This window comes from Trichosurus vulpecula, chromosome 4, assembly GCF_011100635.1.
Source record: "Trichosurus vulpecula isolate mTriVul1 chromosome 4, mTriVul1.pri, whole genome shotgun sequence".
NCBI classification, from domain to species: domain Eukaryota; kingdom Metazoa; phylum Chordata; class Mammalia; order Diprotodontia; family Phalangeridae; genus Trichosurus; species Trichosurus vulpecula.
Genome location: NC_050576.1, coordinates 37,651,487 through 37,664,770, shown reverse-complemented (window position 1 = coordinate 37,664,770; position 13,284 = coordinate 37,651,487). Strand labels below are relative to the sequence as shown.

At 41.8% G+C, this 13,284-nt stretch overlaps 1 protein-coding gene across 2 annotated transcripts in view; it reads left to right on the top strand.

Moving 5' to 3' along the window:
* The first annotated feature begins 1,590 nt into the window (after positions 1 to 1,590).
* CDC7 (cell division cycle 7) overlaps positions 1,591 to 13,284 on the top strand; it is a 27,236-nt gene continuing 15,542 nt past the window's right edge. Inside the window, exons 1-4 of one of the 2 annotated variants that reach the window (XM_036754619.1) lie at positions 1,591 to 1,703; positions 2,499 to 2,682; positions 9,492 to 9,575; positions 10,709 to 10,844. In XM_036754619.1, the coding sequence (XP_036610514.1) occupies positions 2,568 to 2,682; positions 9,492 to 9,575; positions 10,709 to 10,844 (335 nt within the window). In that variant the 5' untranslated portion in view covers positions 1,591 to 1,703; positions 2,499 to 2,567. The remainder of the gene's footprint in view (positions 1,704 to 2,498; positions 2,683 to 9,491; positions 9,576 to 10,708; positions 10,845 to 13,284) is intronic. The other variant, XM_036754618.1, reaches the window with a different exon arrangement.

Here is a 13,284-nt window from a genome sequence, read left to right as displayed (position 1 = left end):
TATCTTTTACTTTGGAAAGCCTTGAATTAAAACCTGTTTTCTTAACATGGGGATGGTGAACTTAAAATTGTTTTTATATACATATATATATGTGTGTGTGTATGTATGTATGTGTGTATGCATACGTGTATATGTATGTATGTGTACATATACACACACATATATACACACATACACACATAAATTTTTTTGATAAATGTATTTCAATAAAATTGGTTTTCTTTGTAATCCTATGCATTAGATTTTCTGCATTTAAAAACCATTGTCCAGAGAAGGGTTCTATGGGCTTTGTTCCACTGCCCAAAGGGCCCAGGACACAGAAAGGTTTTTTGTTGTTGTTCAGTTGTGTCCAAACCCTTGTGAGCTCACCTGGGGTTTTCTTGGCAAAGATACTGGAGTGGTTTGCCATTTCTTTCTCCCGCTCATTTGACAGATGAGGAACCTGAAGCAAGCAGGGTTAAGTGACTTGCCCAAGGTCACAGAGCTAGTATCTGAGCAGGCTTGTCAACTCAGATGTTCCTGATTCCAGGCCTGTCACTCTATCCACTGCACATCCTGGCTGTTCCCAGAAAAGATGAAGAACTGAATTAAAACCTCCAAGTTTCAGGAGCATTGTCCCCTTTTTCACCAGGGGAAAGACATAGAAATAGGCCACTAATGGAAAGTGTGGTGTGGAATTTATTTTTCTCTAGGCCTGCGATTTTTATTGGTGTAGGGAAATTGAGTATGGAAACTGCCTCCATAAATGCACAGACAATTCCTCAAAAACTTCTGGTAGTTCACTGGAATTTTGATGATTTTGACTTGCCCCAGTGAGAGGCAGCACTTGAACCTAGGTCTTTCTGGGCCTGGAATATTGGAATAGAGATAGGGATAGAGCCTGGTCCTAACCTCCTCCATCAATCTGCTCCCCAGTTTATAGTCAATAATAATGATAGCTAGGGGCAGCTAGGTGGTGCAGTGAGGAGAGCCCCCCCCCACCCCCCCAGTCAGGAAGACCTGAGTTCAAATCCGGCCTCAGACACTTGATACACTTACTAGCTGTGTGATCTTGGGCAAGTCACTTAACCCAAACTGCCTTGCCTTCCCCTCTGAAAAACAAACAAAATAATAATATATTATTTATTATAATAATTATTATATTAACAATAATAATAATGCACTTATGCATCATTCGAGGTTTGAAAAATGCTTTACAAATATTATCTCATTATGACCTCACAACCTGGCTGAGGAATAGGTGCCGTTATCACTCCCATTTTATGAATGAAGAAAATGAGGCTTAACTGAGGTTAAGTGACTTGCCCAGAGTCACCCAGCTGGATAAACTTTTTATAGCCCTTCCAAATTGCTTGATAATGACCATTATTTTGTCTGATCATTCATTTATGAAAAAGGGCTGAGTCCTTTGCTGACACGGGCTCTTCTGTTCCAAGTTCCTCCCACACCTTCCCTGCATCCCTCCAGGGCTCCCTAGTACTTCGCCATCAGGGAGAGGCCTTTCCCTAAGTTCCCAGTGGGGAGCGCTGGAGCAGGCGAGTGCGCACGCGCGGCTGGAATACGGGGAGGACCGCGGCAAGGCGGGAAGGTGCTGCGCAGGCGCGTTTCGCCCACCGGCTTGCTGAGGAGAGCTTGGAACCCAGAGGCGGCGAATCCCGGGACCCGGCGGAGGAAGTTGCACGGCCTCCGATTGTGAGTTTGGGGTGAGTCGGCGAGTGTTCTGTGGCCGGAAGCGCAGAGGAGATCCCAGAGAGGGGAGGAATTAAGTCGGGGGCCCGCGCGGCGGGGCTGTGATCGCCTCCCCGCCCTCTCTCTTTCCCTGCTGTCCTCCCGCCTCCGTCCGCCATCCTCGGTCTTCGGGCGGGAAAGCGACGCGCCTGCGCAGCGCAGGGCGGCTGTCCCCAGGGGCCGGCGCGGTGGGCGTCCGCGCATGCGCGAGCGCATGCGCGCGAGGAAGCCTGGACCGCCGGCTCATTCATTCCCATTACCTTTCCTTTTCCTTTCGTACCTTGTACCTCGGGCGCGGAGCGGAACCCGTAGACTCCCGACCGCCGACCAGGGCCTTCAGAAGTTATAGAACTCAGGACCCTGCCCCTGATTACCCGTGTGACCCTGGGCAAGACGCGTCCTCGCTCCGGGCCTCAGTTTCCTCATCTGTAAAGTGAGGTGGTTGACCCCTAAGGCCCCTTCCGGCCCTTCATCGTCAACGAGCCCCGCTTTGTTCCCGACCCGTCCCATCTGGGAGGACCGAAACTCCCCGTGTGACCTTGGGACAGTCTCTTCCTCTCCTGGCCTCAGTTTCCACACCTGTACAATTGAGGGGATTGGGCTGGAGGGACCCTAGAACTAGTCCAGCCCCCCACAACCAATGAAGACGCTCTTTAGCCCTCCCCCCCCCATTCCGTCCTAACAGGACCCCTCTCAGGAGCGCCCAGCCATCGCAGCGGCTGCGGTCCCCGCATGACCAGCCAGGGCTTTAACTGTGCTGTCTCCTCCAGGTGTCCCCGGCCTGAGCAGCCTCCGCGGACATGGGCCTCTAGCCGGCCTCGGGATCCCGCGTCATTGTCATGGAGGCGTCTTTGGGGGTTCGGCCCGACGAGCAGCAGCCTCCGTCGCCCCCGGAGGAGCAGTTGCAGACCGAGGGCTCCTGCAGAAAATACGGGCAGAACTGCAGGCCGACGGGTGAGGCCTCCAACCCCGGGGACCAGCTGTTTAGCTCTAAGTTTGCGGTGGAGTGCTTGTACAGCCGCCTAAAAATCAGGAAAACTACTTGGGGTCAGAATAACTCTTGAGTAAGACGAGTTTATGTGGCCCACACCGCTTATTTTACATATGGAGAAGAGAAGATCCCGAGAATTTAAGTAACCTGGACTAGATCATAGTATCCACAGCACTGAGGAACGTGCTAGTGTGGGCATTGGCGAACCGGCCTGGGGGCCAAATGCAGCCCACTGATGATTTTTATTTGGCCTGGAACACTAGAATGGAAAGCTCTCAGGCCACATTAGAGTAGATGAGACTGCTCACCTATAGTTTGCTGACCACTCTTCTAGAAGAGGCTTTATAGAGGACTTGGAGTTTAGGCTTCCTGACCACAAGGCTATGTTCTTTCTACCATACTATATATACTGCTACATAAAACTTAGCTTTCTAAACCGAATGTAACTAGGCCATCTTTAGTTCTATAATAGTTTGACTCTGATTTTCACAAAGATACCAAGATGTCTGTTAGCACTATGAAAAGCCTCATCTCATAATTTACATTATTAACTGTTTCCTATTGACAGTTAAATATTTCTTAATAGAAGCCAGTCACACACTTTTGTCTCTTTATTTTAAAGTCAATGAATGCTTATAAAAAGAATCTGTAGACAAACCTGTTTTCTTCAGGTTGTTCACTTGTACTACAGAAACAAAAGGGGCTTCATACCTATCCTAGTTGACTCCAATTCTTCCTGCCTTGCTCTCCAGATCAATTATTGCTACTGACCTCCCTTCAAAGATGATTACTCCTTATTCTTACCTAGAAAACCTTCTAGCCTACTCACAGTTTATTGTGATCGAATACATCCATCAAAGTTGAATTTAAGACATGACTCTTGCCTAATCATTTCTCACAGCGGTCTTATACTTCTTTTAAATTTTTTTTTATGAGCTTGTTAAATACCCAGAAAAACCATTTTTATCTAAATAGCAAAACACAAAAAGAAGATTATACATGAAACTGTGAATTTTTACTTCACACCACTTTTTTAAAAAAGTGTATGATAATTCCACACATTAATTTCAAAACTATGTGCTTTGTGCTTCTTTCTGAACTTCCTCTGTTAGGTGGTACAGTAGATACAGGGCTTGGCCTGGAGTCAGGAAGACCCGAGTTCAACTCCAGCCTGAGATACTCCAACCTGGACAAGTCACTTAACCTTTCGCTGTCTCAGTTTCCTCATCTGTAAAATAGGGATTATAATAGCACCTACTCTCCCATAATTGTTGTGAGGACCGAATGAGATAATGATTGTGAAGCATTTAACACAGTATCTGACACATAGTAAGCACTACGTGAATATTAGCTAGTATTGTTATTAATATTGTGGAATATTAATCTCTCTGCCAGAGCTTACATGATCCTGACTGTAGTTCCTTGGTACTTAAATTGCTTCTTTCCAGATGTTTACAGTAGTTTTTTCTTTGACATGGGAACTTTGGATTTTGACATGGAACTCTGTGACATTCCTGGGACTTTTCCTTTTAGTGTTCCTTTCAGGAGGTCATTGGTCAATTCTACTTTCACTTTGCCCTCTAGTTCTAATAGAGCTGGGCAGTTTTCATATGATTTCTTAAAATATAGTGTCTAGGCTTTTTTTTAGTTATGTTTTTCAAGGAGTTCATTGATTCTCAGATTATCTTTCCTCGACCTGTTTTCCAGGTCAGTTGTTTTTTGATATCAGATGCTTGACATTTTCTTCTATTTTTTGGTGTTTGTTTTAATATTTTGTTTCATTTTGTTCTGTCTCCTGGAGTGGTGATATTTGTTTGGGTTGTTCTGGTTAGTAGGAAACGTGTTACTTGGATAAAGTTTACCATTTTCTCTTCTAAGGTATTTATTCTACTTCCCTATCTTTCCTCCAACACATATTTCTTTTTTTTAAAATCGCTTGCTTTATTTCTCCTGGTGATTCTTGTAATCCTTGTGGAAAATCTGTTTTTTCCTTTGAATCACTGCTTGTAGTTGTTAATGAAGTTACTTGTTCATTCTTTTTGAAGATCTCTAGATTTATAACAATTACTTTTTTGGTTGGTGTTTTCTTTGATTTACCCACTTCTCCAGCTTGGCCAAGCTCTAGCCCCTGCTTAGTTTTTGGGTGGTGTGGTTAGCTCACCTGAGGCCCCTGCACTGGTCTCCACTTCTTGGAGTTATGTCCCCCTGTATCATTGAGGTTCAGAGCATTGAATCTTCCGGGTCCTCTAAGGTGTCTCAGACCACCTTAGAATACTGGGACCTGGGAGCTGCCCACTGCTCTGGTCACTGCTATTCCTCTAGCTTTCAAAGCCCCCACCATAGGGGTTTCTGATCTCTCTGGGATTTCTTTGGGGCTCTCTTTTCTTCTTGCCCCCCAGACAGACACAGAGAATACGTGTGTGTCTGGCCAAATGGCAGACTACCCCAGGCCTCTGGGAGCTAACAGTCTAATGAGATCTGGGAGCAATCATGAGACTCTTCACTGACCTGGTCACCCTCCTCCGGACTCCTTCCAGTTTCTAGGTATCTCCAAAATGTGGTAGTCAGCACTAAGCCCTGTGGTCTAGGTAAGCCTGCCCAGGGCCCAGTGGAGCTGTCTTAAGACGCCAGGAAGCTTTTCTGCGGTTAGATTTTTGTCTGCTGGATCCCCCTGGTGGCTTTGTCATGAAAGACTGTCTCCTCGGACTAAGGACACACCTCCCACCTTGTATTAGTCAGTGAAAAAGAAATGATTAAGTGCCTACTGAATGCCGTCTTTGTACTAAGTGCTAGGAATACAAAGAAAGGAAAACAAACCAAGCCAGTCCCTTCTCTCAAGTAGCTGATAATCTAATGTGAGATTGATTTTTGGAATCCAGTCGTAGTGCTTGATACTTTTGCCTTGGGGTAGTTGTTAGAGAGTCAACTCCCACTTCTGATCCCTCTCCGCTGTGTGACCTTGGGCAGGGGGCTTCATTGGTCAGTGCCCCAGCCACTCTTGAAGACTCAGAGTTGCTGATCAGGTGCTGATCTGCAGTGGTAGAAGGGATTTCTTCATCAACAAGTCCCTTTGCCCATGAAATTACAGGTCTTTGATCCAGTGACCCTGGCCTCTTAGCTGTTCCTCAAATGAAACTGTCCTTCATGCTTGGAGCAACGCTCCCTTCAAGTCCTAGCTAAAATCCCAGCTTCTAGAGGAAGCATTTCCAACCCCTATTAATTTTAGTGTCTGCCCTCTATTTCCTACTTTTCCTGTATGTTTAGCTTGTTTATAAATATGTATTTGCTTGTTGGCTCTCCCATTAGATCTTAAGCTCCTTGAGGGGAGAGACTGTCTTTTGCCTCAGTATCCCCAGTGCTTAGCACAGTACTTGGTGCATAGTAGGTGCTTAAACAAATGTTTATTGTTTTATTTTTTATTTTTATATCCATTTTGTATATGAAGTGTCTTTTCTTTTTTTTTTCATTTTTTATTTTTGGTTTACAACACTTGGTTCTACATAATTTTGAGTTCCAGATTTTCTTCCCTCCTTCCCCCCCTCCCCCCCCCAAGATGGCATGGAATCCCATATATCTTCCATGTATAACTTCGCATTGAATTAGTTTATGAGCTAGTCAAGTTGTGGAGAAGAATTATGACCAATGGAATGAATCATGAGAAAGAAGAAACAGAACCAAAAAAAAAAAACAACCCAAAAACAAAAAGAGAGGGAAAAAAAAGGCGGGGGAGGAGGGGGAAGGCGAGCATAAAGTGTGCTTCAATCTGCATTCATACTTCATAGTTCTTTCTCTGAATGACGATAGTATTCTCCATCTTGAGTTGTTTGGAGTTGTCTTTGCACCTTGTGTTGCTGAGAAGAGCAGTCTGTCAGGGTTAGTCCTCACCGAATCCATATATCTGTGGTTGTGTATAATTAAACAAATGTTTATTGATGGACTCACTGACATCTGCTAATTTTTTTTTTTTAGTACTCTTGTAGTTTATCTGGGCCCAGTGATTTAAACTCAAGGACAGCTAGTGCTCTCAATTTCCTCTTACATTGATTCTGCCCTTCAGGGTCTCAGGATCGTTCTTCACAGAGAAAACAAGCAAAACAAGAGTTGAGCAGTGATACCTTCTGTCTCTCGGCTTTTAGCTTCCTTCCAACCATTCCAAATAGCAGCTTTATCCGTTATTTTAGCCTCTTCTAATCCCTAACATGGCTTTAAAAAACAAACTGATACCTTTGTTAACCTTAGCATTCTTTGCTAAACCCAACTCTTTGTGGCTTTAGTCAAGGGCTGTTGTCAACATTTATAAGATTTTCTAGGCTTTTATGTTCATCCTCTGTTATCTTGCTTCCATCTTTGTTTTGTGTCTTCTAAAAACTGAAGTTGGTCAGTGAGTTTCCTATCAATCTATATTGATCTTTTTAGATAAATCCACCTTTCTCCCCTCATTGTGATTGTTTGTCTTCAGAACTGCATTCTTGATCCCTTTCTGTCCCTCCTAGGCTGGCTTCCATGGGAATTTGGGGCCTTGGCACCCTAATTATCCTTTCTCTGAACCCTTTGAAAACTGCTTTCCCAAAATCTAGAGTGCATGCCAGATTTTTCCTAGCTTTCCTCTCACCAGTTCTAAGGTAAGAGAGGTCCTTGGTTTCGAAGACTTCTAATTTTTACTTTAGCGCAAAGTTCTTCCTTATTGGTCAGAGTCACATCTAGAACCAGTATCCGTCGTGGTTTCTCTAACTTTTGAAAGATGAAATGGTCATTCAGGCAGTCCAAGAAAGTACTAGCTTCTCTGTTTTTGACACAGTCAGCTGGCCTTTATTAAATGCCTGTTATGGGCCAGGCAATATATTAAGCACTGGAGAAAAATTAGCTAACGTTTATATAATGCTGTAACGTGCTTTTTGCAAAGTACAAATATTATCTCATTTGATCCTCACAGCAACCCTGGGAGATAGATGCTATTATTTTTCCCATTTTACAGATGAGAAAACTGAGGCAGACGGAGATTAAGGGCCTTGCCCAGGGTCATTCAGCTATTAAGTGTCTGAGGCAGGCTTTGAACCCAAGTTTTCCTGACTCTAGGTTCAGCACTTGATGCTTCCTGGACAAAGCTCCAGCAAATATCCAGGTGATTGAAGTCCATGCCTGTGTTGTCCTGGCTTTGTGCCGCACTTAGGCCATTTCCTAAACTTCCTTTCTGTTTATTTTCTCAGTCCAGGTGGTCCTGAGTAAGTTATTTGATGACAAAATCATGTCCATTTCTGCTTCTACTTAGTTGCTTCCCACTTTGCTTTCTCCTAGGATTCCTAGATTTTCTCCCATGAATATATCTTTTTAATGTAAAACACTGCTCAATTCCCCTTTCCATCCCCACCTTCTCACAGTCCTCTTCTTTTTGAATAAGAAAGGTAGCCTTACAGAATGATGTAGCCATCTTGGGCCCCATCCCATCCAGACACAGGGATACTTCTGTGGTGCATTTTCTGCCCTGCATTAGGAGCTTGCCTATTAAAGTGATATTTTACCAGAGCGATTTGTCCGAATCTCCTTCACCCATATCCCATTCTGCTTTGTATTCTCCTTATTTATTTAACCATTGTCTTCTCCCTGTCAGATTAAAAGAGTTCTTCCAGTTCAAGATCTGTATTTTTTCCTTCTTCTGGGCGCCATGCTTTGAACATAATAAGTACTTGATATATTTTGTTGGATTGAATTCCTACCAGTTGTAATGTTGGCATATCAGTGCTTGTGGAACATTTTTCCTTCAGCTATTTCCTATTTTGGACCTGAGTTTATTGTTTCTAGAACCACATAAGATGGCAAAATACACCTTTCAGTTCCTGGTCTGAATGTTAGTAACACAAGGAATGCTCATGTATTAGGGGCTGGCACAAAGTCCCTTTGGCTTTGTGATCCGTAAAACACCATGGTTTGTTTGTTAGTGTGCCTGAACATCTGCTCCATTCTCCACGCTGCATCCTCTTGGCCCTGCCTCCGCCTTTGGCTACTCTACCAGCATATTAGAATTCTACAAAATTGTGCCTGGAGAATGGTCAGAGTGTTTCAGGTGAATGGTGCATGTCCTTCTAAAAGCTTGCTAATTCCTGGCCCAAACATTATAATGGAAGGTCTAAAAATGTCTTTCTAAGACAATCTTTCTTTACTCCTGCTAAAATTTTTCATTATATTGTAATTAGTGTAAAGGCCTTACAATTTCTTTAAAACCAACTTAGTTTTTACAGTGTACGTAGCTTGGGAAATTTTTTAAGCTCCTTCTGAGCATTAATAGTACTCATTGAAGATATCCATTGGGAATACCCTAAATGTGAATCTTTTCTAAATTTGAAAGAACTCATATGTTTCAGGGAAAGAAGTTCAGTTTTCCAAGAATGTATTATGTCCTTGTCATGCCATCTAGTGATAAGAGTACAAAATGTCCTTGGTTATTTGCTGCCTTGAGTTCCTTTGTGCTAGATCCAAAGTAATGGTGCTGTAATTGTTTATATGATCAAAAAGTAGTTGAGATTAAAGTTGTGTAATTCCAAAACTGTAAATTTTGTATAAAAATTCTACAGTCTGCGTAAGTTACGTTTTGGTAAACATAAATTTATATGATTTCCTGTCAGTTCTGTAAACTGTCTTTTGTGTGTATATTTAAGTGCTTGGGTTTTATGATTCATTTCACTGGCTTCTTTAACTTCAGGAAATAATGTAGTAAATCTATTTTGGTTAATTGAGTGTGACTATAAATGCTTTCAAATGTTTATTTCCTCAACAGGGGTTGAAAAAGATATTGAGAAACTATATGAAGCAGTGCCACAGCTTGGTAGTGTGTTTAAGATTGAGGACAAAATTGGAGAAGGTAGATCTGGGACTAATTTTGAATTTTAAAAAAATGTTATTCCAATATTTTTTCTGATGTGTATGTTTCTGGTACCCATTATTTCTTGTTGAAGAAATTCCCTTTAATATTCCTTTTTAAATGTTAAGAAAATTAAGTTATATTACTAACTTTGACATAGTAAGAAGTTTTTATTGTTACTTAGTTTTACTTCAAAGACTATTAGCTGACTTTTAAGCTGGAATGAAACACATTAGATACATGAAACTGAATTATATGTATCCTTTCTGTGTTCCCTTCCAGTACATTAATGAGCATTCTCTATTAATTCAAAATATACAAATCTGTTTAATATTCCAATATGTAAATGTCATAGAATTTTAAAAATATTTTTATCATATCAATATGATACCTAAAATGATATAACAAAGGAAATCAAGTTTGTATAGTAACAGTAGCATGATGTTAATAATTATTTAAAAAGATGCTGGGTGAATCAGGAAATCTATTTACAGGGGGAAGGGGGTAGGCTGTAAATCATTCTGGAAAGCAGATTTTAAAAGGGTTAAGAAAGTAAAAAGTGTGTCAACGAATGAATGGGTGAAGAATAAAAACTTATAACATGCTCATCCCATAAAAGAATGGGGCAAAGGTGGCAGGACTATGGGATTAGAAAATGATAACATGGTATCTGTAATTAGTTTCTAAATATTAGGATATAGAAGTCTGCTTAAAGAATTAGATTTTTTTAAGGTTTCATTCTTAGTTTTACCATCAAACCTGTGTGGTTGTCTTTAGGAAAAAACTAAAACATCCCAATTTAACAAACAATTAGAATGACATATTGGTGTTAGCCCTGGAAACATTGATTTAAACGTAGTTATATAGATTTGCAAAGGTTTATGGGAACTTATAGCACACTCAAAAGCAGTCGGAGGGAAGGAAGAATTTATTCAAAATGGAAATATGCCATATTTTACTTTGCATTATACTTACTGTAATCTGTTGATAGGCTCATTACTGATAAAATAAACTTTAAAAATAGATGGTTTGTTATAATTTTGTTAAAATATTTTTTGCAATTTAGCATTTTAGTAGGGTTTTGTTATGCTTGCAAAAACCAGATACTGAAGATTTTTCAATATCTTCCACAGGTACTTTCAGCTCTGTTTACTTGGCCACTGCACAGTTAAAAATGGGACCTGAAGAGAAAATTGCTCTGAAACACTTAATTCCTACAAGTCATCCTCTAAGAATTGCTGCTGAACTCCAATGTCTTACTGTGGCTGGGTAGGTAATTAGGAATATACTTGGGTTACATTAACTGCATTTTGGAAAAGATCTTTAAGGAGGCTACAACAAGGATGACCAGGAACCTGGTCATGAATTGCATGATATCCTCAAAGACCCTGCATCCTTGGAACTGATCTCTTGGTGTCAAGGTTGGCTCCTTGCACACAGTCACCATTGTTTTTTGCAGTGAACTCAATTCTGGGCCATTCAAAAAGGGTTAAACATGACTTTAATGGTCACTGACCTTATTTTCCTAAAGCAAGAATTGATGAAATCATAACTAAATTCTTATTTACTTCTAGCAGATCAAATTGCCTCCACCTTTGCCATGGGAAGTGGGCTGTCTGCTAGGTCTTTCGCTTCATCTGACTGCATAGTTCAAGTCCTCTCTCCTTTCTTTCCTAGTGTCTTTTAGTCTCTCCCCTCACCCTTTCAGACATGTACAGATCTTCCCATCTTAAAACAGTATTTGTTTGATCCTCATGTCCACCTTCTTAGCACCTTGTTTCTAGAATTAGTGACTTAAATCCCATCTCTGTTTCTTCACTACACTTTTTCTCTATCTTCCTCTGTGTGCTGGCTTTCATCCTTGCCACTGTACTGACCCTCTTCTCAAAAGTCACATTTAGAGCAGCTTTCTGGCCCAGTCTTTTTTCCAGCTGTCATTCTCTGTGGTGCCTTTACTTCATTTGACATTGCTAGTCACTGCGTCCTTCTGATAATTCTTCCCATGACTGCAGTGGTACAGTGTCTTAGATTTCCCACTTCTGCCAATCTTGTTTGGATTGCTCTCCTTTTTCCTGCCCCTTAATGAAAGATGTCCCTCAAGGCACAGTCCTGTTCTCTTTTGTTCTCCCATAGAGGACCTGTTCTCATAATTTAAATATTAAAACTGTGTAAATATGTGTCTTCAGCCCTGACCTCTCACCCAATATCTGCCAGCTGTCCAGTGGACGTTTCCGTGGGATGTCCTTCTAACACCTTAAACTCACTATAGCTGACACTGAATTAAGAATCCTTTTGTCTACAGATAGGTATACTTTCCTGACTTTTCCTTCATTCACAGCACTGTTCCTCAGCTCATCCAGGGTAAAGCAGGGGAAGTCATCTTGGAATCTCCTCTCTACGTTTATATTTGATTTATGAATGCTGTCCTGGTTCTTCCTCTTTCCTAAGCACAGTTTTCTTTTAATTTCCTCTGTATCTCAGCCCTCTTCACTTTACACCCAAATTCCTTTCTAACTGGCCTTCCTGCGCCCAGTATTTTTGCTCCCCAATTCATTGCATATATTACCACCAAATTAATACTGCTAGAGTGTGCTTTCACACGGGTATTCCCTGACTGGAAAACATTCATTGACTCTCCATCATCCATAGGATAAAAGTCTACATTCTTCAGCCTGACATTCAGATCGTCTATTCTATATATTCTATATCCCAGTCCATGTTTCTCCTGTAGTGAACATTTGGCTCAGAATCTTCACTGTCTTTTCCTCCTGCCCCTTCAAACTTCTATCCTTTTTTTTTTTTAAAGACTTCTCCATCTCCATCTCTCCAGCTCATCCTTTATAGCCTGTTTCCAATTCCCTCCTGAAACCTTTCCTCCTGGGTAGTTCAACCTGTCTCTGAATAGGATCGTCTTCCACAGCATCTTTGACAGATTATTAGCTGACCTGTTGGGAGACTGTCATTGAGATGGCAATCCCAGGCGGCCTCGGGCCACTTTTGCATAGTTTTGATTACTATCAAGTTTTCCCTTCTGCTGAGCCTCAGTCTGCCTCTGCCACGTGTACCTGCTGCTCCTAGTTCTGCCCTTTGGGACCAAGCAGAACATGTTCTTTAACTACTTGAAGACAGCTGTCACCTGCTGGTACTGAGCTTACCTTCTGTGTCTTCCAAGTATATCTTGTAGGAGCCTAGTTCTTTGCATATTGTCTCTCCCATTAGATTGTGACCTCCTTGAGGGCAGGGACTGTTTCTGCCTTTCTTTGTATCCCAGATGCTTAGCACATAGTAGGCACTTGATAAATGCCTCTTGACTCGATCTGGTCCCTCCTACTTTAATTCTGTCTTCCAGTTCTTTAACTGATCTTTACGTGGTACGTTGCCAGTCCTCTTTGCTCCTAGTTGTCCTCTAATAGGTGGCATTCCAACTTGCCAGGACAGACAGGATCCATGATTTCACCAGTCTAGGTCCTCCTTCCACCAGCATAGATTACAGCTCCTCCATAACACAACAGCAGCCTTTGGGAGTTATCATGGAGCTCACCACCTGATAGACAACATACTGGTGAGCTTCTTAAAATATCTAGGTGGGTCCTCAGACAGCAGGCTACATCTGTCACTGGGTCCAGCCTTAAAATCTTTTCAGTTTGATAGGACATCTCAGAGCTGGTGCACCAGGAGGGTGACCTTCATGTGAAAATGAGGGTTTTGA